The sequence below is a fragment of the Trachinotus anak genome, unplaced genomic scaffold, assembly GCF_046630095.1.
Source record: "Trachinotus anak isolate AG129_WGS33_773 ecotype Australia unplaced genomic scaffold, CSIRO_AGI_Tana_v1 ptg000019l, whole genome shotgun sequence".
Classification (NCBI taxonomy): domain Eukaryota; kingdom Metazoa; phylum Chordata; class Actinopteri; order Carangiformes; family Carangidae; genus Trachinotus; species Trachinotus anak.
In genome coordinates, this window is record NW_027273870.1 from 30,153,349 (window position 1) to 30,180,830 (window position 27,482).

The following is a 27,482-nucleotide window of genomic DNA, read 5'->3' on the forward strand; positions in this document are numbered from 1 at the left end:
TGTGGGTGATGCCTCTGACTAACTCCTCAGATTTAGGAGCAACTTCTAGCACTAAAAGTTTTGTGAATTAGACCAACAGATCTAAAGACTTCCTCATTTTGAGGACTCCACACAGAAAGGCCCCAGGCCCAGGGTTAAAACCCTGTGAAGTGACAGCGCTAACCACTGCACCACCGTGCCGCCCCTTCAGTGGACATGGTTTCTTAAATCTGTGGTATCCTCCATTCATTCCTTGGAACAGTGCATTTCTTTAGGTTTGTAAGAGCAGGGAGCTCTCGACAACTCTGCCACCTCCACAACATGACCCAGAAACCTGAGGGAGGAGTGAAGGACTGACGGTTCTTCATGTTGATGGTGAGATTTGATCCTGTTAGCCAAACAGTTTGTGAAGGCAGTGACTGTAAATAAAGATGGGCGGAGCCTCTGTGACCTCACCCTCAGGTTTTGAAGCTCAGAGTGAGCTGATCGACCATCGCCATCTTGGCAGCGCCTGACTCCGCCCCTAACTCCCAGCTAATCCAGATATGGTCAAAGAGGCAGGGCGTGTGTGCAGCTGAGACTTTGGTGCATGTCTGTTTGTGTCAAGCATACTCTCACCCACCTGTCACTCAAAGAGGCCACCTCCTCAATTCTCCACACCTTTAGTCCTTAATAAAATGTAAACAGATGAGTTGTATAAATTCAGCCGTACAGGTGTCATGAAGGAGGAAATGATCTCTAGAGACCAGAACAGTTTCTGTACCAGGCTGTAAACATGTTTCTTTCTGCTGTAAAGTTGGACATTTGAACATGGGAGTCTGTGGGACTGACTCACTGCTGGAGCCAGACTCTAGTGGTCGTTAGAGGAACTGCTGCTCTCAGCTCTTCACTGCTGATGCTTCATGTTTCAGACCTGGAGGCTGATGATTGGTTTGTCTTCTTTCACACCTGACCTGCACAAGATGAGCAGGATTTTTGATTGAAAACTCAGCTGCCCACTTCAGAGCTGTTTGTCCATCTGAACCGTTGATGCAAAATCCACACAAGCTCTCATTCTGTGTAACAGTGAGCAATGCAGCGCTCCACTGCAGCTCAGCAAGAAACAGGAAGAAGAAACTTAATCAGAAAAACTCAGTGACTTTAAGTTGGAAGCGGCTGTATTGAAAACATGGTTGTGTTTGAACCAGAGAAGCTCGTCTGTGTTCAGAGTCTGAATGCAACAAATTCAAAAGGAAAAGAGGCAAGAACACTGAGGACAAACTGAGTCGCTTCCAGCAGCACGAGGCCAATACCCAACAGAGAGAGCGGGTTTGACGAGTTTAACTCTGCAGGCTGTTTGTGAAGGTCACAGTGAGCCGATGTCATGTATACTGTACGTACCCTGAGACGTATAGCATCATCTCTGCCCTCGTCAAGTCTGTCACAACCAGCTTTTGTAGCATCACTTAGAGCAATACACTGAATCTGCAACACCTGAAGGTACATGGATGAAGAGGTCGGTGCAATAAATACAAAAAACTTAAGTGTTTAATCTCATGTAGAATCAACTGTCCTGCAGCTCTGGCATCAGCTGGCATTCAGCCTGCAGAGGAAACGAGCTGCTCTAAACAGCCAATCAGCAGAGAGAAATAAAGAGCTGAGTCACTCCAGCTGAAAACTCTCACAACTACAATAACACATTCAAACACATGGTGGTGACTGCCAACACCTCTGTGTTTCCACCAGTGGACCTCACCAAGCCCCGAACTTCAACCATGACCCCTGTGACCTATTTACATCCCATCCCATCAATCAATCCAGCTGTTGTCACTGACATAACAGCTGTGTCCCTGTTCAGGGGCCTGACCCTTCAGAGGGCGTGGCCCCCTCGTAGCCAGTTTTTGTGTTCTTGCTGAGCTGCAGTGACGAACTGTCAACAGCGGTTCCCGCCCTTACTGTTGAGTCGCAGTGTGTGGCTCCTGTTGCCTAGCAACCTTGACAAAACATATCTTTTCTTCATAGTAACTTTTTGTTTTCAGGTCCTTGGTTTTAACAGTTGTACCGTTACTGTTGAACTGAGCTGAGACACAACACTGACATTCACAGTGTGATCCTCAGACTCTCTCTGGGGTTTTTGTTTTCATTAACACAGCAATGAATCTTGGGATATGTTGGACCATGAAGGATCCACCTGTTGGAGCCTTTGAATGGGACAGTCCAGTCGCACTGCTGTGATCGGTCTTGAGATGAGACACTGAACTGGGATACAGCTCATGTTCCTGTTGTCATGGTAACTGCAACAGACAGAGAGGAAAATGAGGGAGAAAGTATGGTGGCCCTGAAGGCTCAACACACAACAACTTAATAAAATGTAAGAATCAGTTTGATAGAACACGTGCAGCATTTAGATGAGAAAACAACAGAAACGCAACAGATGTGACTCATCACACAGCAAGTGAGCAGACGTCTCTGAAATAACATCTGAGTCATCGCACTTTAAATCAACTACAGAAAAGCTTCAGTAACTTCGTGAGCCACCAGTTCAGTGTCCGTCTGAACAGTGACGTCACTGATACTTTTGTTTCTGTGTTTGGTTAGTTTGTCTATTTGCATATTTTTAGGCAAGAAATCAAAGTCAAGATAGATTGCAAAGACTAACAAGCACCTTCGTAACACTACACACACACACACACACACACAACATTTGGTAAAAATAAAAAGACTGGAGGCATGTGAGCAGTGATAATCAGTCAGCAGAGATAAACTCTGTTACCTCACAGCTGGAAGCTGCTGGGAAACCAGTCTACGAGCAGGTGGAGCGGCTCAACTTTCCAGTATCTCAGGGTTTGCTACGTCTTAATCTGTAAAAATCAGCTCTAACAGTCGTTGTCTTGTCCAGCTGCCACAGTGCAGATGAGAGGAATCCAGGTTGACCCCTGCATCACAGAAACTAGCCTCAGAGCGTTGGGCTGCAGCGGCTGCACCGTGAGGTGTCAGATAACCCAACACACTTTGACCTAAAGTCACAAAATGACCATCATGAATGTCTGCGCCAAACTGCACAGCAATTCATCCAATAGTTATCAACCAAAACTGAAAACGTCAACCTCGTGGTGGCGCTAGAGGAAAAGTCGGAGGATCACCAAAGTCAAAGGCTTCATCCTCTGGGGGACATGAGTGTCTGAATCAGACTTCTTCAGATTTCATCCAGTGCTTGTTGAGGTATTTCAGTCCGGACCTGGATCATCCTTGAAGCGACGCCACGATTTTCTTAACAGTCAGGCAGCATAAACCATCTTATGGGTGGAGACTGAGTGCAGCCTGACAGGAGGCTCTGCAGCCTGCAGACAGGGTTCAGGGAAAAATAAGACTCAGAGCCCCCCTGAGGATTTAATGTTCATTACACCCCAGAAACTAAACTGTTGGGGGGGGACAAGAAATGGTGAGGCGACCTCACCGTGTTCCTGCTGCTGTGATAGATGCAGCGTAACAATATACAACAGCTATAAACGACTACAGCAGCCATCTTGTTACTGACCACTGTTGCTGCTGATTGCTGGTCTGCATCAGTGAAGCTGGCAGTGTGATAATGGTTTTACGTCACCATGTGTCCTGTAACAAACGAGGTCAGAGGTCGTCTGTCAGCAGGTTACTATAACCCAGAGTTAGGTTATGTTGCTAGGCGACATCTAGTAGTCGTAGTAATGATGACAGGAGCAAAGGGAAAAGTGCGGCAACGTTGTTATTATTGTAACCATGACAACAAAGATCATCTAATGTTGAGGAAGAACTTATTTTAACCCAAATCACCATCTTTACCTGAACCTAACCAAGACATGACTGTTATTATAGTAACCATGGCGATGAAGGTAGGTACGGTGCTCTCTGTACAGTCCACATGTTTATTATTGTAACCATGACAACCAAGGTCTGGTACGCCTGCTGCTGTAAGGGTGCTATATCAGGAGACACTGATGTGGGTCGTCTCAGAGGGTTAGTGGTTGTTTGGGTTGGAGACTGGTTGTTCCTGTGAGGATGCTGTAATACAGGTAGATGTAAACAGGAAGTTGAATAAAGTCTGAGTTCTGCAACATCTGGAACAGAGCGGCTAAAAGTCTCTGCTTCTCCCACGATGAAGAGAGACAGCCTCCCTGTGTGAGCTCCTGATTGGTCACTCAGCTGTCACTCATGAATCTCCATGTTTTATTGGCTCCTCTCATTAACCTATATGAGATGGAGGTGGATCAGGCTTTGAGCCTCTCTTCTGATTGGCTGACTGTTTTCTGAGTGATCCAATAAAAATATAGCAGATTTCAGGTGAACACTCAGAGAAACCAAATCCTGCAAGGTTGGCTGGTTGGTCCAGGTGGGTGGGGCTTGGGGCGGGGCTGAGAGCAGTGACTGCTTTGTTGTGACATCACAAAGTTCCAGAAGTCCTGACGGCTGGTTTTAAGGCTCAGTTTCTGAATACAGGCTGTGTGCATTTCTCTGTGGACTGAGGCTTTGATACTTTCACAGTATTAATATAGAACCTAGACCTGCTTTATAATCACAAACACATGGACATCTACCTTCAGACTGTGGAGCTTTACTAACTTTTGCAGTTAATTTCATTCTGTAAACTTCACTTGATGCTTTGTCAGTTAACTAATGTTAGTTACTCCACTGGTATCGACCTCCATGGAAGGTTTTATTCTCTGTGGCCTCTGAACATGTGATAATAAAGAACTCTTTAGACCACCTTTTCACCATGATTCATGTTTTCAGTCTCTAATCTGTCCATTCAGATAAGACCAGGACTGAGTGTACTGTGTGTGTGTGTGTGTGTGTGTGTGTGTGTGTGTGTCGGCAACACAGTGAAGTGACATTAAACTAGAAGCTGTTATCTGTTCTGTGTGAATCAGATGTGTTTGTTATAAACAGCTGGATGTGTCATCTGTCGGCTCAACCTCAGCCTCTCTCTCTCTCTATCCCCCAACCAATCGAGGCAGACCCCCACCCCCTTCCTGAGCCCAGTTCTGCTGGAGGTTTCTTCCTGTCTCCAGCTGCTGCTCTTTGTTGGGTTTTTCTCTATAACGAAGTCAGTGAGTTTTGGATATTGATGTTTGATGACTTGTTAATGATCTCATTGATCTGATTTGGTCTGAGATCAGTTTGAGTGTTTTCATATGTGAGTAAATGTAACAGTGATGAAGGACATGAGGAGCTCAGCACCTTTTTGTGTATCAAAGATTTTAAAGGTCAGACACATTCAGTGTGTCATGGTCCACCCACAGTGTGAAAACAACCAGAAGTCAAACACAATAATGTGTCTCTGTCTGTGGTTCAGGTGTGACAGAGGTCCAGGTAGGACAGGTCCAGGTGTGACAGAGGTGTGTTGATGTTTACTCTGGTACAGTTTTATTGGAAGCGTCCTGGGCTGCAGGTCTCTGGGTGTCACCTTCTCTCAGTGGAAAATGTGAAGGTTGTACAGATGTCATGTGTTGGGGGTGGGGGCACTTATCCCAGCATTCCAGCCTGTTGGGGCCCATCGGCATCACCAAACTGCCCTTAGCTGTTAGCCGTTATCTCCCACACGTGTCGGCGGGGGCGAGGAGCTGCTGGATGGCCCCGGGCCCCACAGGGCCTTGTATGGCTATGGCCCGCTGGGAGAGGGACGATAAGCAGCACACAGGCAGCTACGCTGCCATGTTTAGAACAATGTCTGTTTCTGTTAAATTTAGAGCAGTTATCGGACACAGCTCTCCCTCCTGAATGCACTCTCTTCTTCTGCTGCTGCTGTTGCTGCTGCTGTGTCAGGACCAGAGGTGAGTACTGGCCCAGAGAAGGGCCAAAAATGACAAGTTTTCATTACATGAGTTCCTCAGGAGCAGATGTTCATCCAGGGTCCAGCTGTGGAAGAGATGCTCTGTGACACTGCTGATCAGCTGACTGGAGATGATGATACTTTTTACTTTTTTTTATCAGTTGACAGGGCTTTGATTAAACATCCACCTGTTTTTAGTGCAAGTGTTTTGCTGGTTTTTGCACTGATGTGTCTGTTGTAATGTTGTAATGAAGTTGTCAAGTATTTGTCTTAATGTCATAATACAACAGCAGTGAGGTCATAATGTCACGTTTTAATGTTTTTGTATTGATGTAAGAAAACGTTAGAATTCTGATGCAGCGATGGAGTTGTGTTGCAGTATAGACGTAGTAGTAGTAGTAGTAGTAGTAGTGTTAGCAGTAGTAGTAGTAGTAATGTAGTAGTAGTAATGTAGCAGTAGTAGTAGTCGTAGTAGTAGTAGTGTGACTTGTGCTGCTGCAGCTTTCACAGACAGATGTGACAGATGTGCTGTCTTCATAATTAAAGAGATTAATGTTTGGACAGTTTTAAAATGATTGAAGTTTGCAGCTCTCAGGTAAAACAGGTGGTTTCATCAGGACTCAGCAGCTGCTTCAGACAAAACCACAGTTCTGTGTGTGTGTGTGTGTGTGTGTGTGTGTAAGATGTGGTGACAGAAGGAAACGTTATCGTGGTGTTTGGTCGTCCAAGACTCCACACACACTCTCATCCTGTCCACAGGAAGTGATGCAGCCTCACATGTTTATAGAAACTCGTTTTTTATGCTTCACAGACCCTAAGACCCTGATCCAGACCCTGTGTCTGCGGTGGTTTCAGGTCTGTCAGGGTCTCCGTGGTGGTTTTGTAGAAGCTCATACAGTTCAGTAGTCCCTCCCTCTTCTCTGTCCACGATCCTCTTCTGTTATAACTCCTGATGGTGTAACACCACCTGATGCAGGACCCCCTCCAGACCTGGTTCATGGACCAACCCCTGTCCCACCTGTGTCTCTGTGCTGACACGTCTCCAGCAGCTGCAGTCGTGTTTTCTGCTGACTCTGCTGGATCCGGTCTTTGTCACCAGCAGGACCTGGACCTGGATCTGGTCTGATGGTGCAGAGCAGTCCCACCCTCTGATACAACACATCGAAGCATCTCTTGAAACAGCTGCTTGTGTACCGGACCTTTGTCGCCATGGTTACAATAAAAACAACATGGTTTCGACTGTAACTACTGTTACTGCTGTTTCACTCAGGAATCAAACACCAGCCTCCCGTCTCTCTTCATCCCAGTCTCCTCCTCAGGTGGACATCCTCCCTCCTTACACCACGACACCTGACTTCCTGCTTTGCTCCTGTCGTTATTACTGCGACCACTAGAGGTCGCCTCACAGTAAAACGTGACTGTGGGTCGTACTAAGCTGCCGCTCAGTCGACCTGTGGGCTCTTTGTGTTCCGCATGATGATCTGGAGTTACTGAAACATCATGTTCCTGCAGGTGTCAGTGGTTGTGAGGTGAAGTTGTGTTTGTTGTTGTGACAAAACTGAGTGTGAAGCTGAGCGAGTGTTTTCCTTCACTTGCAGAGGATGAGCCGGTGCAGGGAAAGTGTTAACAGACAGATACAGAGGGAGGAGGCAGAGCGGGATGGTCACAGTGTTGAACAGTGTGGTGGTTTGGTGGTGACGGTGTTAACATCATCAGACTCTGGTTTTTCTGTTCCTTGTCTCCACGTCGTCTGACAGGCTTTTATTGTTCCTCTGGAGGAGAAGTGGACATTTCCTTATCGATGTTCCTCAGTGTTTTTGCCTCCAGGATCAAAACTCTTCTCATGTCTTTGTGGAGATTTTGATCCTTCAATGATTTTATCTTCTGTCAGATACTGAAACTGTTTGAGTCACGGTAGGTTTCTGATTTTCTACTGTCACAGAGGAAACAGCTCAGCGTGTTATAGACACTGCTGAACATACTGCTTTATATGTAATCTGATGTGTAGCTGTGTTATTGTAACGGTAGTATTAGTTTATATGATACTAAAGTATGACAGTATTATATGGTATAGTAATGTTATAAGTATTACTGGTGCATAAAATGATGCTGTGTCTTTAACGTTCATGTGAGTTTGAGAAAAAGTTGTTTTTAAATTTATATATATGTATGTATATATATATATATATATATATATACAGTCAACATGAAGGAGAAAATGAGAGAGGAACAGCTGATCAATTACAGGACAAATACACAGCAAAAGATCATAAATAAATCAATACAATGAACAACACCAAGTAAAACTACAGTGATCCTCCCTTAACAATTAATTCAAGTAAATAACTGTCAATCAAAAATATGGTGATAAAATATCACTGCATGGAATTAAATGCAGTTTATGTAAATTAGTGGTTGCAACTAGTAGCATATACACCTTATTGATTATCTTTCGATAAATGGTGGATAAATTTTCATCCAAAGAGCCCGAGGTGATTATGTGATGAAAAAGTCTGATGAATCAAAAAGATTTGATTTTCATGCAACAGAAAGTCAGAAGCTTTATGAGGTTTTAAACCATCAAGATTTTATTTGTTCCACTCAACAACCGAAAAACTAGTAACTTCTAAATACTATTATTAAAGCTCCACCCAGTCTGAAGGTAGATGTCCATGTGTTTGTGATTATAAAGCAGGTCTAGGTTCTATATTAATACTGTGAAAGTATCAAAGCCTCAGTCCACAGAGAAATGCACACAGCCTGTATTCAGAAACTGAGCCTTAAAACCAGCCGTCAGGACTTCTGCAACTTTGTGATGTCACAACAAAGCAGCCACCACCCTAAGCCATGTCTCAAGCCCCACCCACCTGGACCCACCATCCAACCTTGCAGGATTTGGTTTCTCTGAGTGTTTACCTGAAATCTGCCATATTTTTATTGGATCACTCAGAAAACAGTCAGCCAATCAGAAGAGAGGCTAAGATCCTCTCCTCTGATTGGCTGACTGACCTGTTGTTACTAGAGCTCCAGAGAGAGCCTGAGAGAGGAGATGTAAAACTACACTGAGATGGTTTTTGGTTCTTAAACCACAGATATATCTTCTGATGGAGATCAACACTTCAGATAAAACACAGAAGAAGAGTAAAACATGGAGCTTTAATATTAATTTTGAGTAATCATTGTACATTAGTGCTCACGTTTTGAGAAGTGTTAAAATTGTAGAAACTACTCTTCAGAACATTTTGTTTTAAGACTTCAGGTGTGAACATATACAACAGTCACAGTTAGAGTCAGTGAAAAGGAGAAGGAGGGAATTTACTGTATGAAAACAAGTGTGTTTCATTGGGTCTGATGCAGGAATCACTCAAACAAACAGATTAATCTCTGAGTGATTTAAGAAACTAGTCACATTCACAAATGTTCATATTTTTATTATCTCTGAGGTCCAAAAACTATTTACAGGTGACTGAGACCCAACATACTCATTCAAAGTCAAAAACATCTTTCTAACCTCGACCTTGATGAAAAACATCCTGAGGATGAAGGATGAAAATGTGAAGGAGAATTCATGAGGACTTAGGAAAAGAATCTGACTGCACTGACACTGGGCTTTATTTATAACACATGGAAGATTCATACAGGGACAAACTCTCCATGCTGTAGTTCTACAATTCAAGTCAGGCTTCCTGTCCTACACAGTCCCACCTCCTCAGAGAGGATGTTTTCAGTTTGTATGCCGCAATATTTAATCATCAGTTACTCACAGCAACATGAAAACCAAACAAACAAGACTGAAATGTTAGAATGAGATAATAAGAAAGGAATATACAAGTAGAGAAAGTTGAGCCATTAAAATAATAATTATGAGATAATCAAATATAAATATATATTGTAGTGTTCTCTGACATGGGCACTTTGACCTTATTGTACATTTAAGTAAAGAAAATTCATTTTTAGTGAACTTTTACACAGTGGAGGGATTTAGTAAAATCACATTTAATCATATAGTATTTATGTTATGGTATTGTTAACTATAAATCCAATGTTTTTTCTTAATGATAACTCCTGACTGGGTTTGAAAGATAAGGAATCTATATTTATGCATTTGGAGCACAGACAATCAAAGTTTTAAATCGTGTCACAAACGTGGTGCCATGGTAAAAAAATGGTCCGTCGCTTTAAATGTTGCCACAAGGAATTGTGGGACATTATCTCCTTTCATGTCATAAAGAATGGTCCATTGAGACACTTCAGGTCATTTCACTCGAATGGAACCTCCCCAAGAAAAACAGACTTTTTCACCACAGCCACTGATTGATTATGAGCCAATGAACAAACATAAAATTTTATAATGACACTGCCAAAAACACTGGCTTTTAAATGTATAATGGAAGTCTTTCATGTGTCAAGGTTTCAAGGATCAGAACTACATTATTTTTGAACAGTATCCTGAGGAAACTACTCTGAAAGTGTTCCCTAAAATAAAGGCTTGTCTTATTCTACTAATGTAGTATCAGATACTAGTTTTTTGTACCGACTTCTAAAAGAAGAAAGTTTTTGTTTAACAAGCGCTTCGACATTTGGAAGTATCCTGGAAGTCAGGATGTTTATGTTGCCCAGTTTCAAACATCATCAGATAGAAACCAACGAACTGATGTCTCCTTCTGTGTCTTGCAGGTTTAAGGGAGCTCAAGCATCACCATGAGCCGAGCCAGGACCTCATCCCCGTTCTCAACCTATCAGCTGCTTTTCTTGTTGACTATCATCTCAACTGAATTTCCATATTCAGCAGCAGGAGGCTCTGCTGTGACCCTCAAGTCCAACAGCACAGTCAGCAACCGCACCAAATGTGGCGGGAGTACTGAGTGCATAGAGGGTGTTATCCTGCCAGTATGGAAGCCGGACAACCCCGCCTTCACCGACCGTCTCGCCAGAGCCACAATCTACTTTTTAGGGTTGGCGTACATGTTCTTGGGTGTCTCCATCATCGCTGACCGCTTCATGTCGTCCATCGAGGTCATCACCTCCCAAGAGAGACAGATCACCATCAAGAAACCAAACGGTGAGAAGATCACCACAACAGTGCGCATTTGGAACGAGACGGTGTCCAACCTGACCCTGATGGCACTCGGTTCTTCCGCCCCGGAAATTCTCCTGTCAGTCGTGGAGGTTTGCGGTCACAACTTTGACGCCGGTGAGCTGGGCCCTAACACCATAGTAGGAAGCGCTGCCTTCAACATGTTTGTCATCATTGGTTTTTGTGTGTCTGTCATTCCTGAGGGAGAGACTAGAAAGGTGAAGCACCTCCGGGTGTTCTTCGTCACTGCTGCCTGGAGCGTCTTTGCATACACCTGGCTTTACCTGATCCTGGCTGTCTTCTCTCCAGGTGTTGTTGAGATATGGGAGGGGCTTCTCACACTCTTCTTCTTCCCCATTTGTGTTGGGTTTGCTTATGTAGCCGACCGCAGACTACTTTTCTACAAATACATGTACAAACGATACAGAGCAGGGAAGAAGAAAGGAATCATCATTGAAACCGAGGGAGAACCAGAGCTTCCCTCAAAAGTCGACATTGAAATGGACGGCAAAATGCTCAAGTCCAACGGAGAGGAATTCATGGATGGAGAGTCGGGTTTTGATGTGAAGGAGCTGGATGAGGAGGAGTCCCGCAGAGAGGTGGCCAGGATCCTGAAGGAGCTGAAACAAAAACATCCAGAGAAGGAGATGGAGCAGTTGATGGAACTTGCTAATTATCAGGTTTTAACCCAGCAACAGAAGAGTCGGGCTTTCTACCGCTGTCAGGCAACCAGGATCATGACAGGAGCAGGCAACATCCTAAAGAAGCATGCTGCTGACCAGGCCAAGAGGGCCACCCTGCATGATATCTGCTCTGAGGTTTCACTGAACGATTTTTCCTCCAAGATTTTCTTCGACCCTGGTACCTACCAGTGTCTTGAGAACTGTGGCAGTGTAGCGCTGAACGTGGTGCGTCGTGGTGGAGACCTGATAAGCACAGTCACAGTGGATTACCGGACTGAAGACGGCACTGCAAATGCCGGCTCAGACTACCAGTTCACTGAAGGAACGATTGTCTTCAAACCAGGCGAGACTGAAAAGGAAATCCGCATTGACATTATTGATGATGATATTTTTGAAGAAGATGAGCATTTTCTGGTTCACCTCAGCAATGTGAAGGTCATATCAGAGGGTGCTGGCTCAGACGGGCATGAAGCAAACCATATGGATGCTCTTGCAGGTTTAGGTCTGCCGTGCACAGCCACTGTCACCATCTTCGATGACGACCACGCAGGGATCTTTACATTTGATGAGCCAGTAGTGACCGTGAGTGAGAGCATCGGGGTGATGGAGGTGAAGGTGGTACGGACTTCAGGGGCTCGCGGTGTTGTGGTGGTGCCATACAAAACCATGGAGGGGACAGCTAAAGGAGGCGGTGAGGACTTTGAAGACACACATGGAGTCCTGGAGTTTGAGAATGATGAGATCTTGTAAGTACAAATCTTCTTAACTTGAAGATTCACTGACACTGTGCTGAATGATGGTTAAACATATGGGGCAATGTACAGTTCCCCGATTTCTGTGGAAAGCATTTTGGATGTTTGTTAGATGTTACTATCTGATAAATGGTCCACTTGTGGTTCTTTTTCATCGACATGATGTTTGAATGAAGAGTAATAAGTTAATGCATTAGGCGTATTATCTTGTCATATGTCTTCATGGATGGTTAACAGGTGGACACACCTGTCAAACTTTCGAGTTCACCTGCAGTCCAATGTGAGGTTGGAAACAAAATGTATGCAGTTTTTGAATATAACCATTACAGTCACTGAATGCTGTTGTGGCTTAGGGAAACTGGACTGGACAAAAAGATGACCCGTCAGAGAACAGCTTCCCAGTTTGGGAACATACATGAGAAACTGGACAGAAGCTGATCTAACAGAGGGACCTCAAACTAGTGCTGAGATCCATAACAATTACACTTCTGCTTTGTCCAGTTAAAGGTTCTATACACGAGATTCTAAACAATAATACAGTTTTTCTGTCCTTGTTTTGGTCTTCTGTGGACTACCGGCTCAAATCCTGGTCGGCCGGTGGACCATCAAAACATACATTAAGTTTTTTAAGTTTTTACTGGCTCCATCAGTGTCTTTACCTGCTCCATCAGTGTTTTTCACGCACCCAGTCCCAGTGGATCAGTCCAAGACTGAATTTATTTCCCAGTCCAAGCATGGAACCAGAACTGGTCTGGCTGGAGGAGTGGCCAATAAAGAGTTTGTTTTGGTCCAAGATGCTGGAGGTCTAGTGACAATTGTTAACAGAACCTTTAATACTTTAATCATTGTAGTTAGCATACTGACACAGATACCTGCAGAGCGTCTGTCTTAAAGTCTGATGTGCAGTAAAAGGTGTGAATGGAAACTTGCAGATTGTTGAACCATGGACCATCACAAAATCTCTGTCTCTCAACATTGTGCTACAACTGTCTCTCTGTCTGTCTCTCTCTCTCTTTCTCTGTCTGTCTCTCTGTCTCTCTCTCTTTCTCTGTCTGTCTCTCTCTCCTTCTCTCTCTCTCTCTTTCTCTCTCTCTCTCTCTCTGTGTCCTTGGTCTATCTATTTTTCACGTCCCGGATCTGTTACCTGACACAGACTCTTGTTCACACATGGACATAGACAAATGCAGACAAACTTTCTGAATGACGGTACACTGTGTACAAACTACACTCGCTGTCTGCATTTCAACAGCATCAAGTTCAAAGTCAAGCTCAAATCAAACAGATCGGATTCTTGATGCCAACAGTCGGTTGGTTGTTTAATACCAAACATTATTTCACCATAAAACTACCAGCAGGTTGTGTGATGTTAAACAGAGGTTTATTAAAAGAAGACGGTTTCTATTCCTGGTGTTGCAGCAGCTCCACCTCCACTCGGTCATGTGACTGCTAGCTTCAGGTTTACATGCCTCACATAGCTCTTTACAGACTCTTTCCATGTCTGCGGCCAGCAGGAATGTAATGCAACGCATTTATTTCCAGAGCATAAACATGGCCATTGGCTGTGAGGGAGGATGACGGCGTTTTGAAATGGAAATGGTGCCACGCTCATTCTTTGTTTCAGTTTATTAATGAGGACGATGCCCTGCATTCACTCAGAACAAGCTGCTGGGAGAGCCTTATATAGACCGATCAAGATATCAGCTGATCCACTGGTACCGTATTACTGACTGATACTGGCTGACTAATATTAAATCTGCATTTCCTGCACATATACAGTGACTTTTATTTGACCCTGGAGGACAGGACAGTCCTCCCCAGACTTTACTGCTCGTTGGGTGATATTGAAGGACCAGTGTGTAGGATTATAAGGGTTCTGTTGGCAGACATGTAATGTAATGTTTATAATTCCGTTCTCATTACTGTATAATTACTTATGAATCGCTGTGTTTTTGTTAGCTCAGAATGAGCCCTTCATATCTACACATGGAGTGGGTTCTGTTCTTCCACAGAGCTCATCATGTTGCACCGCCATGTTTCTGCTGTGGTGATTTGCTGAGTGGATATGTTCACCTCAGAAATTTTACTTCAGTAATAACCAGCAGGTGTAAAATAGTTATGGGAAATAGAAAAAAAATGTCCAACCTACACATTACATACACATGTAAACGTCTTGTTTCTGAGACTTTCAGTTTAATTTTGATGACGATTAAAGAAACGAACAAATCTTTACCTTTGAGAAACCTTAAAACTGACTTTAAACATTGGTGCTGATTAATTTCCTGTTGATCAACTAATTGATTAATCAGCTCTGATATAGGTGTAATGTGTCTGAGACATCGACTATAAATAAAGATGGCCGGAGCCTCTGTGACGTCACCCTCAGGTTTCTGAAGCTCAGAGTGAGCTGCTCCACCGTCACCATCTTGGCAGTATCTGACTCCGCCCCTAACTCCCAGCTAATCCAAATATGGTCAAAGATGTGGGGCGTGTGTGCAGCTGAGACTGCATGTCACTTTGTGGCAAGCAAACACTCACCTACCTGTCACTCAAAGAGGCCACGCCCTCAATACTCCATAACTTTAGTCCTTGATAAAATGTAAACAGGTGAGTTGTATAAATTCAGCCCGCTGTAGAGACCAAAACAGTTGGAGGGGACGGACAGAATAAAAGCTTCTACGTCAGTGCAGCTGTTGTCATATGTGCATTCTTCTGGTTGGAGCACTTCACTGTGTTTTAAAACATCAGTAGTATTTTCACATCTGTAGCTCAGCTGGACGTGTCTCACATCTGTAAAAATTCCCAGTGAGGATCTTTGGGCCTGAACAGAGCTGGTCTGTGTGACATGAGCCTCACACCGCTGCTGTTTATGTGGACCAGAGTATTTGAGGCTCATCAGGTTACAGTGAAGCTGTTTCAGTGAAACCTTCCAGGGTTTCATAGCCGACTGTTTATTGAGCCTCACACTCAGCACATTGGATGTTCAAACGGGTTCAGCTCTGATGAACTTCCATCAAACCTCAGGTAGTTTTACTCACCATCCGCCTAGTTTTTTTTTTAAGTTACAATATTTGATTGTTAATCAGTGAGCTTCAGAGTTGAATTGATTAAAACTTTTTTATTTTATTTTAAACTTTTTATTCTATATTTTAAGTCCTTCATCTCCTCTTTTATTTAACATTTAATGGAATTTATTAAACTATTCCCCACAGATAATAATGCATAAATATAAGAGTAAAATGAATTAAGTTACAGGAAATCATTACACTCCATTTTAATGTGTTATTTGTTGCTGTGATCAGTTATATTTTTGACTTGTCTGACAACAGTCTATTGCATCTTGTCTGTTTTGGGTCTCCATGGAAACAGTGCAGACCAGAGAAAACAGAAGCTGAGTGATGACATCATGAGCCCTTCTCACTCTGCGTTCTTCTACTCGTGTTCTGGTAGATTTTTGAGTCACAGTCCAACTACGGTTCCACATCAGCCGGGTACAGATCAAGCGTGTCGCTCCAGCTGTTTTATCGGGACTCGTTTTTGGGAGCAATTTAATGTCCCAGAGTGCATTGCGCAGCAGCTGCAACCTCCTCCTGACGTGGACTTTGTCGCTCTATAAACTACGTCACCGCACTTTTCCCCTTGCTCCTGTCATCATTACTACCACCACTAGATGTCGCCTAGCAACAGAACCTAACTCTGGGTCATAGTGACCTGCTGACAGACGACCTTTGGGCTCATTTGTTACAGGACAGCCTCGTTTGTGGAGCTTTGACTTTAGATGAAGTCCCCTGTCAGGTGAGTCCAGCGGTCACCTCAGCAGTTGCAGCCCGGCTCCAGACCGGAGCAGCCAGTGAGAGTCCGCCATCGTCCCGGGGGAACGGTCTTGTCTCTGCAGCCTCTGGCTCTGTTGTCTGTAGAGTTGTGATCTATGATCAGATTCTTTGAAGCTGAAATCTGGTCAGTAAGTTGTGAGACTTTACAGTAGTGACAGACATCAGTGGAGTACTCCTCCATTTGTGTTGTTGTGTTTCTTTCTTTCTTCCATTGTTTTGAGTTGAAGTGGTTGTTGGGTGTTTGTTGATTACTTTTTGTCTCTGTCTTCCATCTTGTCCTAACCCATTCTTCAGAGAGTGAGTGTGTGGATCTCCAACCCTGGTGTTTCAGATGTCCTCTGTAGTGCTGTTAGTCCAAACTGGCCCAGCTCCTGGTGTGTTGGTCAGATAAACACCATGCAGCTCTCTTCCTTATTAGGGCAGCCTGTGTTCAGCAGCAGCAGGACCCTGCTCATCGTCGTAGGATCAGCCCATAAAGCAGACAGACGACTGCAGCCCACTCCTCTCAGAGCCAACGACAGGGAAGGTCGCTGCTGGCTGCCCGCCACATCTCCAGCCTCACCACACTTTATCTCAACTGTGTGTTTCCCTCCGCTCAAAACGGGTCAGGCTCTTGTAAAACTGCAGAGATGATGAGCAGACTTACTGTTGTACTGTAGCTACAGCTCCACCAGCCAGGATTCTTTTATATTAACATTATATCAAATGACTGTGTTGTAGTAAAGTGTCTCTGGTCAATGTGATGTGAAAATTGTCACCAACTTGCTTCAACTTAGCTTTTTAGCCTCTTTTGTTCCCATTAAAACATAAAATGTCCCATCACTTCACCTGAACTGCATCCAACTGTCCCTTTAAAACTCCATATTTGTGTTTTATCTGAAGTGTTGATCTCCATCTCTCAGGCTTCTCTCTGGAGCTCTAGTAACAACAGGTCAGTCAGCCAATCAGAGGAGAGGATCTGAGCCTCTTGGTGACTGCTTTGTTGTGACATCACAAAGTTGCAGAAGTCCTGACGGCTGGTTTTAAGGCTCAGTGTCTGAATACAGGCTGTGTGCATTTCTCTGTGGACTGAGGCTTTGATACTTTCACAGTATTAATATAGAACCTAGACCTGCTTTATAATCACAAACACATGGACATCTTCCTTTAGACTGGATGGAGCTTTAAATCACAGATGAAACCTGATGACACAGTCAAAAAGTTCGGTTGCACCAGTTTGTTCTGCCTTCAAGTGTTGGAGGCATCAGTTGGCTGCAGGCTACAGCAGCCCTGATTGGACAGATCCATAGAGTGTGTGTGTGTGTGTGTGTGTGTGTGTGTGTGTGTGTGTGTGTGTGTGTGTGTGTGTGTGTGTGTGTGCGTGTGTGTGCACCAGCAGCGTGGAAACACAAAAGTGCCTTCATCCATTTCCATGTTTATTTAATATGAGCAGATTGTTGGTTTGGAGGTTTTCTTTCTGATTCCAGGACACAACATGTTCATCATGTCATTGGTTTAGGAAACTTTGAGCAGGATGTTTGTCCAGACTTTAAATCAGAGGTGATGATGAACATCAACCTGTTTCTGCTTCACTACAAGTATCTTAATCTCCATGTAAGACATACTGTAAATATCAGAGCAGTCTGAGGCCTGAGCTTCTCCCTCATGTTTACATACATCAACCACATTATATATATGAAAAAAATCGGGAACAGCTTAATAGGCCCCTTTAAGGCTGTAATACTTAGCAGGCAGTTGGTTTGGTAGCATGCAGCCTGAGGAGGTGAAAGCTGTGGCGGCTGTTTTCTACACTTTGTATTTCAGCACTGATGAAGGTGTTTTAAGGGATTATTATTATTTACCATCTGTTAGCATTAGCTGTTGTCAGTACAGCTTCATGTGCACCACTTCAACATGTTGAAAAACTGACACACCTTGCAGACATGATTGGACGATGTTTGTGTCAGTGAAAACTGAGCAAAGTTTTTCAGCTTCAGATGTCTGAGGGAGGAAAGTCTCTGCTTCATTATGTGTCACTGGACTTTTTATGGTAACTACTGAACTTAAGGATCAATGAGTCATTTTAGGAAATATTTTTCTAAATGTTTTGTGGATGTTCCCCTGCTTTTCTCTCGAGCACTCACCCCAACACTGAGTCTTTGACACCTTGTTTCATCTTGTTTTCTTTCCTTCATCAAACCTCAGACTTCTGCACACTTCTGCCTCTAGAACTTATCTTTCTGATTTTTTCTTTCAGCAAAACTATTCAGATCAATATAATCGATGATGAAGAGTATGAGAAAAACAAGAACTTCTTCCTAGAGCTCGGCGAGCCTCGGCTGCTGGAGATGAGTGAGAGGAAAGGTGGGGGTGTCACCTTCCTGTGCTGTAACCCCGCCCACATCACTAACGACCTTTGACCTCTGTTAATCCAAACTCACCTCAAGGCCTTGCAGGGAAAACCTCCACCAATCTGACCTTGGCGGTTAAAGTCATAATGACTGTCAGAGGCTGACGAGGGAACCAGGTCTTTATCATGATGTCATCTAACAGTATTTACTGACGGATCTCCCACCTCTTCCTTTCATTGTGACTTTAACCTCAGAGTTTGACCCCTGTGGGCCGGATGACGTGAGGTCAACCCCTCCTCACCCCCTCATTACTTCAGTGTTGCCACGGTGACCATAACGACACAGCCCTGCCAGACTGAATCTGTCGGCTTTTACAAGTGTGTTTCAATGTGTATCAGTGAACTAATGCATGACTCCTGACCTCTGACCCCCCCTCCCCCCTCCCATTGTTGTTGTCTGTACTCTTTGTCTGCAGGAAAATCATATCTGTTAGAATAATTGACCATGAGGAGTACGATAAGCAGGCCAGCTTCTACATAGAGCTGCAGGAGCCATATTGGAAGAGGAGGAGATGGACAGGTGTGAAGAAGCACCTTGACCACTCCGGTGACCTTTGACCTTTCCTTCATCTACCCTCTTTTGTTCATCTTACTCTTGCTACTGTTGCTCTGTCGCCTTTTAAGTCGATTTCAAATCACACAATATTGTGAGTTTCTTGAAACTCAGTATAAAGGGTCCTTCTCTTTCCCTCTGACTATACAAGTTCATCTGTCCAAAGGAGGACAGGCGTTCCTCAGTTCAGATCCTTGTCCACATTCCTACGGAAGGCACCTTCTTCCATAATCTCACAGTTATCCTCCTGGCTTGTAAAAGTCCTGATAAAGACACGTTAGCACTGGTTGAGACATGGTTTGGACTGGTTAGAACAGTTCTGGACAAGATGGACTGACTGCACTGAGGCAACTTGGGACAGGTTGGTTGACAGGTTAGATGTAGGTCTTGATGGGTCTGCGTTTGACTGGTTGCTACATAATGGTACAGACATGTCCAGACTGTTTGGGACAGGCCAGTATATTACCTGATGCAACATGGTGAGGCATGTTCAGATGGGTAAAAAAGGTGTAGAATGGGTTGTGGCAGCGTTCAACAGGACTGTACAGTGATTGACTCGCTGGGACTGGTTGGGACATGGAGGGACACATTACCAGGTCAGGACAGGTTGGAGCTGGTTGGGATGGATCACTTTAAACTTTTGGACAGCTGGATATGTTTGGAGGGGTTGATTCGATGGACTTGTTATGACGGGTCGGGACATGTTGGGACAGGTTGGATTAGGTGGTGCAGGTCAAGAGACATCTGGAAAAGTTTGTCACATTAAAACAGGTCTAGATATGTTTGCAGAAGCTGGGACATGTTAGACATGGTTGGTACAGGATGGGACAGGTCTGTAAAGGTTAGGGAATGTCTAGGTTGGTTAGAACAGGTTGTAGCAGGTTAGGACGGGTTAGAATGCATTTCGACAGGTTGGGTCTGGTTTGAACAGGTTAGGAAAGTTTCAGAAAGTTTGGGGCTTGTTGGGACTTGGGCAACTAATTTTAGGCCAGGTTAGTTTAAGAATGGTCTGTTAGTACAGGTGAGTACAGGTTAGCACAGTACTCTGCAGTGTTGTGGTAACAGGTGGTCCATCTGTTTGTCCATCTGTTGTCTTAAATCTGTCTTTGTTAATTTCACAGTTTTGGTTTGAATTTGCACCAGATTTAACATGAAACACTGAACATTGTCCAGAGCTCACAGCCCTGACATTAACACCCTCACAAACATGAGCAGGTCTCTACGACCTGAGCCGTTGATGTCTCTGTTGGTCCTGTGACGAGGACAGGTCTGGACAAGAGAGTGGAGATGTTGACCTGACGTCTCTGTCTTTACCTTCTGTCCCATTTCCCTGTCTGATTTCTTTCTCATCTGTTTCTTCTCTTCAGCTCTGTTGCTTCAGGAAGTGGGTAAGCTGCTCCGCTCTTCTCTCCTGCTGACTGTTTTTCATTCTGTCTCACTCATGAAACATAATTAACTTCATGGTTTTGATGGATTTTCTGTTATTCAGTAAAGAATCACCACAGAATCCAGAGCAGATTTTGACTTCTTTATATTTTTCAACCTTTCAGGTGGATTCGTCAGAACAGGTAGGTGACCCCGAACACCAGGTCAGTTTTGATGATGTAAGACCTGAGTGTCCTGATGACCTGAGTTAATGTTATTGTTTTTGTGTGACCTCTTCGTAGAAAAACAGCTGTGTGGTAAGACACCTGTCAGCGGTGTAAAGGCTTGCTTTAGTTGTGTTTTGACACTTAAAGCAACAAAGTGTTTGATAACAGAGATGCAGCACTGTAGTGTCACCATCAGACACCCCCCCCCCCCCCCCCAAACATTAAAATGTCCTCTGGATGGATCAGCCTGTGGTTTTTCTGATTTCCTAGAAATGAGAAGCTTATCGTTAGAAAATAGTTCAACAAACAACAAAATCAAAATACACAGCCTGAGTCTCACTGAGCATGCTCTGTTTTACAACCTGAGGCTGACATCCTGTTGGTTGTGTTGAGTTGCTCTTCTCAGCCTCGTGCAGACGCACACAGCAGCTCATGTTGCTAATGTCACATTAGTGACATCAGTGTTTTCAGCTTGTCACACCTTCATCACCACATGGCTGAGTGACATCACACCACCTGAATCTGTCTAGTCAAAAACTGTCTGTCCTCAGATTCAGCTCACACACTGATTCAGTTCAGACCGTATTTACTGAGTGTTGTTATTGTTGCTGGTGGGCGGAGGCTGTGATGCTTCAGCTGCTGTTTCTCACATCAGGAATGTGAGGCGTCAGTAGAATCAGTTTCTGTTCACCTGTTCAGGCAGAGACGTCTACAGGAAGGTCCAGGGACGGGACCACCCCGCCCCCTCCACCATCACCAACATCACAGGTACATCCTTCTGTCTGTTCATCCATCCTTTTATCCATCCATCAATCTACCCGTCCACCGGTCTGTCCTTCTCTCTATCCTTAAGTTCTTCTGTTCATCCATCTGTCTCATTCATCTCTTAATAAGTTCTCTTAATTCCTTCTCTCCATCCACCAATCTCTCCAGATATTTTCCATTCATCAGTCTGTCCATCTGTTCATTCATTCAGTCATTCATTCATCCATGTGTCCATCAATCCATTTATCAATGCATCAATCATGCAGCAGTGCAACGCATCCTTTAAGGTCATTTGTCCATTAGTCTGTCCAGTTTTCAATTTTCCATCCATCCATTTGTCCATCCTTCATTCATGCCTCAGTCTGTCATCATCAGTCTGTCCTGTCATCCCTCTGTCCATCTCTATGTCCACCCATCAGTTTGTCCATCCATCATTCTGTCTTTTTATTCTTAAGTTCATCTGCCAAGGAATTTTTCCTTCCATCAGTTTATCTGTCTATCCATCCATTCATCCTTCTGTCCATCCCTCTGTTTATCGATCCATCCATGTCAAGTCCATTTTTATCTATAAAGCATCAAATCGAAGTTATCGCACTTTTCAAATAGAGCAGGTACTTTTTATAACATTCATTACAGAGACCCATCATCCATCCATCCATCATCCTATTTTTTCTGAATCCTGAGGCATCAATGATGAGAATCCTACAATCAGTCTCTCTCTCTCTCTCTCTCAGAGGAGGGGGGTGAGGGAGTTTTGACCAAGAAGGAAGAGGAGGAGAGGCGGATCGCGGAGATGGGCAGACCAATGCTGGGTGAACACATCAAACTGGAGGTCATTATCGAGGAGTCATACGAGTTCAAGGTGGGATCAGTTTCTCTTTTTATTGTAATCAAAACATTAAAATCAGTGCAGCGGAGGAAGGAGACACAAGGTCCTCCACAGTTTTAGAGCAATTCTAAAAATAATCAAATATAATTAACATCACCAGGTAGAAGGAATCAGACAGTAAATATCCAATCAAACAAACAGACTTACAAATAGATAGATAGATAGATAGATAGATGACTTTATTCATCCCCAAAGGGAAATTAGTTAAATAAATGAATACAACATAAAATCTCTTGTTGTGTAGTGAAATGATGAAATGTTCCGGTGTAGTTCCCCTTTAACTTCTTTACATCTGGTTTGCAGTTATTGAGGCAAAAGTTCAACATTTCAGGAAATATATTTCTTCTTTTTCTTGCTCTTCAGGTTGTGCGATAAAGAAGCAACAGCTAGCAGCTGGTTAGCTTAGCTTAGCATAAAGACTGGAAACAGGTGGATACAGTTAGCCTAGCTCTGTCCAAAGGTAATAAAATCCACCAACCAGCACCTCTAAAGATCATCAGATCATTGATTATCATGTTAAATCTTGTTAGATTAATTTGTACAAAAACTGAAACGAGAAAAATGTCAATTTTTCATGTTATGCAGATTATGTGCTCGACTATTTCTTGGCTCTGAGCAGTTGCCAGGCAACCAGTGGCAATTCCAGGAAGTAACTGTCACCACTGAGAAACAGTCCGGTACATAACCCCTGTTACTTTCATTCTTATACTGCGGTTTTATTGATACAGTTTCTTTGTGCTAACTAAAACTGGCTGTAGAGTCGTATTGACACAGAATTATTTTACTGTTGCTCAGCAACTATTAGCCAGCTTTACTAACCGCTGTGTTCTGTGTGCCCATTTGAAAATGTTCTCTCCTCAGTGTGACTGAAGACCCAGGACTTCATGGATAATGTAACGATCACCAGGATTATGTTCTAATATAAGACATCAGATCTGTCTTTTATTTTGCCACATGGGTCTAAATACTACAATACCCATGAGCCTTTGATGTTTGTCAGTGAACTACACATTGGGAGTCATAGTTGACTTCTCTCCTTCAGTTTTTAGCTCTGTCCCTGGTCAGGGGCTGCACCCTTTGGAGGTGTGGCCTTCAAAGACCATATAGACCGTAAAGGTCAAACTGAAATGAGACAGTCACAGATTTCCTGTTGATTTTATCAAAGACTGAGATGTTGTCTTGTTTACCTTTCTACTGATGATTCAACCAGAAGAGTTTCATGCCCGTCTAAGTATGGAAAAGAACTGTAACACTGCCAATGAAAAAAATGAACAGGACTTTTATCTCTATGCTCCATCTATTTCCAACTTCTGGAGGTCAATAGGAGACAATCAAGTGATCAAAGTCACAGTTGTGAAACAGACAAATTTGTATATTTCATGTATAGAGTTCAGAACAACAAAGACTGAGAATCTGTCAAATATGTAAAACGTCCATATTTCCTCCAGGCTTGATTTTTTTTATTGATTTATTTATTTAGTCTTTTAGATGAAATTGTGCCAAGTCATCAGCAAAATGAGACACAGTTTGCTTCAGTTGTATCTCTGCTGTGTGTCAGACTGACCAGCAGAGAATAAGCTTTTGGAAGAAAACGTCTTCCACTGCTAAAACACGTCCAGTATGATTCACTTCATATGCACATGCTGATCATTTTCCAAAGCTTACTTTAGGGAAAGTGAGGAAAGTGGGACAGGTTTGGGGCAGACCTTTACTTTCCAAAACTTTAAGATCGATCATCAGCTCATCAAATGACCAGACTGGTGGCACAATTTGTTAAAAGATCAACAGAGAACATGAATGAACTTGTGCCTGGACCTTTTAAAATGCTGTGGTTTGGACTTTGATTGACTGTGTGGTTTCCTGTGACCTTGTGTCTTTCAGAGCACAGTGGATAAACTCATCAAGAAGACCAACCTGGCTCTGCTGATTGGAACCAACAGCTGGAGGGAGCAGTTTGCGGAAGCCATCACAGTCAGCTCTGGTACAAGCCCAACCTGTCCTCAATCAACCTCGAGTCCTTTTACTTACCAAAAAGTGTCTGTTTTCCTGTCTCTGTCTGTCTCAGCTTGTGGTTGAAAGTTGTACAAATGGGGACAGGAAAAGAAAACAGGCTCCATTACTGACTTTGTTTGAGGTCATTGAAGATAAATCAAACCAAGCTCTAAAATGAGTCAGTGTTGACTCCTGGCTCTTCCTCCCTCTCCTCCTCAGGTGATGATGATGACGACGAATCTGGCCAGGAGAAGCTGCCCTCCTGTTTTGACTACATCATGCACTTCCTCACCGTCTTCTGGAAGCTTCTCTTTGCCTTTGTTCCTCCCACCGACTACTGGAACGGCTGGGCCTGCTTCGTCGTCTCCATCTGTGGCATCGGCCTCCTGACGGCAGTGATTGGTGACCTAGCGTCTCATTTTGGCTGCACCGTCGGTCTCAAAGACTCCGTCACTGCTGTGGTGTTTGTAGCTTTGGGCACTTCTGTACCAGGTCTGACCCAAACCTGTCCCCCTTCCCTATGGGGACTTTGACTTATCATACAATACAATGCATTCATTACATTCCAACTGAAGTAATTCTCTTAACTGCAGTGATGGGCAGTGAAAGGAATTACTTGTTTATTGTGAATACCCATGTAATGACTCGTTGATCAAACTGTACACTGGGAGGGGACAGAGTCCAGAGTTGTGGACGCGCTCACAGTTCTGCTTCTACTACAAAAGGTGTCTGCATGACAACACTTTCAGTCCAAATGTCTTTGGATTGCACACGAACACATCAAAAGTCCACCTGGACTCTCATGGACATGAGCAAATGACAAAATTTACATCATGTGGAAAGTACACTTGGGGCTCTGAGAAAGGTTCATTAGAAGGTGTCGTGTGCAGAATAAAGTAAATAAAGTATAAAGGTTTCAGGATTAAAGTTAACATGCCCAAACTAAACAGTTTCAGAATAAAGTTTATTCTGTAGATGTAGTGTTGTACTGTGAAGTGCTGCATGGCTGAAGGTGGGGATAATGCTTGCAACAGTCACTATATGGCAACCTGCCCTGTGGAGTTTCTGTTGAACTGTTCTTGAGTTCTAACAGACACGATGAACATCATAATGTTTCCTTATAAAACATTTGCAGTTTTAAACTTTGCTTGCTTCCATACTTGCAGTCTTCCTCTGTCTTTCCTTTGATGATGCATTGCTAAGTTTCTTTGCACATTACCTCTGCATCAGTGCAACAGTATACATGTACAACTCATCTCTACTTTCGCTCTCCCTCAGACACATTTGCCAGTAAGGTGGCGGCCATCCAGGACCAATATGCTGACGCCTCCATTGGCAATGTGACAGGAAGTAACGCTGTCAATGTCTTCCTGGGTATTGGCGTGGCATGGTCCATAGCTGCCATCTACCACTACTCCAAAGGCCAGGAGTTCAGGGTCGACCCAGGTACGCTGGCTTTCTCTGTGACACTCTTCACCATATTCGCCTTTATCTGCATCGCTGTCCTCATCTACCGCCGGCGGCCAGAGATCGGCGGGGAGCTCGGCGGACCCCGCATCCCCAAAGTCCTCACCACCTGTTTGTTCTTCAGCCTGTGGTTGATGTACATCATCTTCTCCTCTCTGGAAGCCTACTGTCATGTAAAGGGCTTCTAAGAGTTCTTCTTCTGATGGGTTCCATGAGGTTCTAACACAACTGATGAACAGTTCTGATGGATTTTCAAAGGCTCCAATAGGTTCCTGCAGATTCTGAGAGGTTCCTATACTTTCTGTAATTTGTCTAAAGGTTTGGTAAATTTCTAAAGGCTGTAAGATTCCTGACAGTTGGTTGATTCTTTAAGGTTCTAGAGGAATCTTAACTTAATGACAGATATCTGAAATTTTGGATGATTGTTTTGCTGATCTGACTTTATAAACAGATCAATATACAGTTACTGATGGACTCTGACTTTTTATGTTCTTTAAAGACCTAACGGGTTGAAAACATCTTCGATGGGTTTGTAAAAATCCCTAAGGTTCCTAACGACTCTTGGTTATTCCTAAAGATTCCAACAGGTTTCAGCATATTCAAACAGGTTCTCTAAAACTTGGATACACGTCTAATGGCTATAAAAACATCCTGACTATTGACGGATTTCTAAAGGTTCCAACAAGTTCCTGTCATTTCTCTAAGGGTTCAGATAAACTTCTAATAGTTTTGCTGGGTTCTTTATTCCTTCTTACTCAGTGGATTCCTAAAGGTTCTGATGGACATGTAACAGTTCTACCAGTTGTCTAAACATTTTAATGAAAATATATTCCAACTGCATAGTACTTTTAGGTTCTGTAGAGGTCTAACAGGTTCTAAACATCTTTGATGGGTCTCTGAAGGTCCCACAGGTTCTTGAAAGATTCTCCAGAAAGGTTCTGAAAGGATCTCCAAAGATTCTTAGGGAAACCTCAGAACTGAACCTTCTTTTTGATTTACTCTGGTAAGTAACATTGGACTTTTCTCTGGCTGCTGAGTGCCGGTGACCTCCAAGACATGACTGTCGTCATCCTCACATACCTCCCGAACATTTAAAGACATTTACCTCCTCTGTAAATCCTTCACCTGTACCTTTAAGCAATCTATAACATAAACCATTTTAATTTCGACCTGCATGGACTTTGAAACCACACCCACAGTAGTGACCACCAGCAGCTGTGGCGATGAAGGAGGCAGCTCATGCTGTAGACTTGGAAAACCTGCAGGACTTTCGATGTCAAAGGCGACTGCAGTGATAGTGTTGCACCTACGTGAATATCTGCACTGAGTTTGAAATGTAGTTATATTTGAAAAATAAATTGAGAAGAGAAGCGTTGGGGGTTCCTGAGTTTTGCTGTACAGAGACCGAGAACTCTTGTTGGACCTGAACTGCTGTGGTGGTGAATTTAAATGTTTGAGAAAATATAATTATGTGTATGTTTGTTTGTGAGTGTAGAGCGCATATGTAACCTCAAAGAATGCTGAGAGGCAGTCTCTGATGTGATTGGTTGTTTGGAAACAGCAGCTGACTGCCTATTGGATGATGTAAACAGAGGAGTTGTTGCTTATTGTCTGACTACAGAATGCAGTGTCTTTGCTTCAAATATTAAAGTACAGTGAGTGACATGTCGGTGTCTTTGCTCTTGAATGTTTCTGAATCTTTCTCGTCTGATTGGTCCACAGCGGCACC

General features: G+C 43.6%; 1 protein-coding gene across 5 annotated transcripts; it reads left to right on the plus strand.

Annotated features, from left to right (window-relative positions):
- The first annotated feature begins 234 nt into the window (after positions 1–234).
- On the plus strand, positions 235–27,418 carry LOC139637058 (sodium/calcium exchanger 1-like). 5 transcript variants are annotated; one of them, XM_071505551.1, is made up of 11 exons: positions 7,062–7,678; positions 10,442–12,270; positions 18,343–18,449; positions 20,416–20,436; positions 20,599–20,616; positions 20,716–20,730; positions 21,340–21,408; positions 22,140–22,267; positions 24,176–24,275; positions 24,506–24,778; positions 25,565–27,418. In XM_071505551.1, the coding sequence occupies exons 2-11, from the start codon at positions 10,466–10,468 to the stop codon at positions 25,939–25,941; spliced, it is 2,913 nt and encodes a 970-aa protein (XP_071361652.1). In that variant the 5' UTR covers positions 7,062–7,678; positions 10,442–10,465; the 3' UTR covers positions 25,942–27,418. The 5 variants fall into 5 exon arrangements, with proteins under 5 accessions (XP_071361649.1, XP_071361652.1, XP_071361648.1 ...); XM_071505548.1 differs by lacking the exons at positions 7,062–7,678; positions 18,343–18,449; positions 20,416–20,436 and adding exons at positions 235–354; positions 18,912–19,015; XM_071505547.1 differs by lacking the exons at positions 18,343–18,449; positions 20,416–20,436 and adding an exon at positions 18,912–19,015.
- The last annotated feature ends 64 nt before the right edge of the window (positions 27,419–27,482 follow it).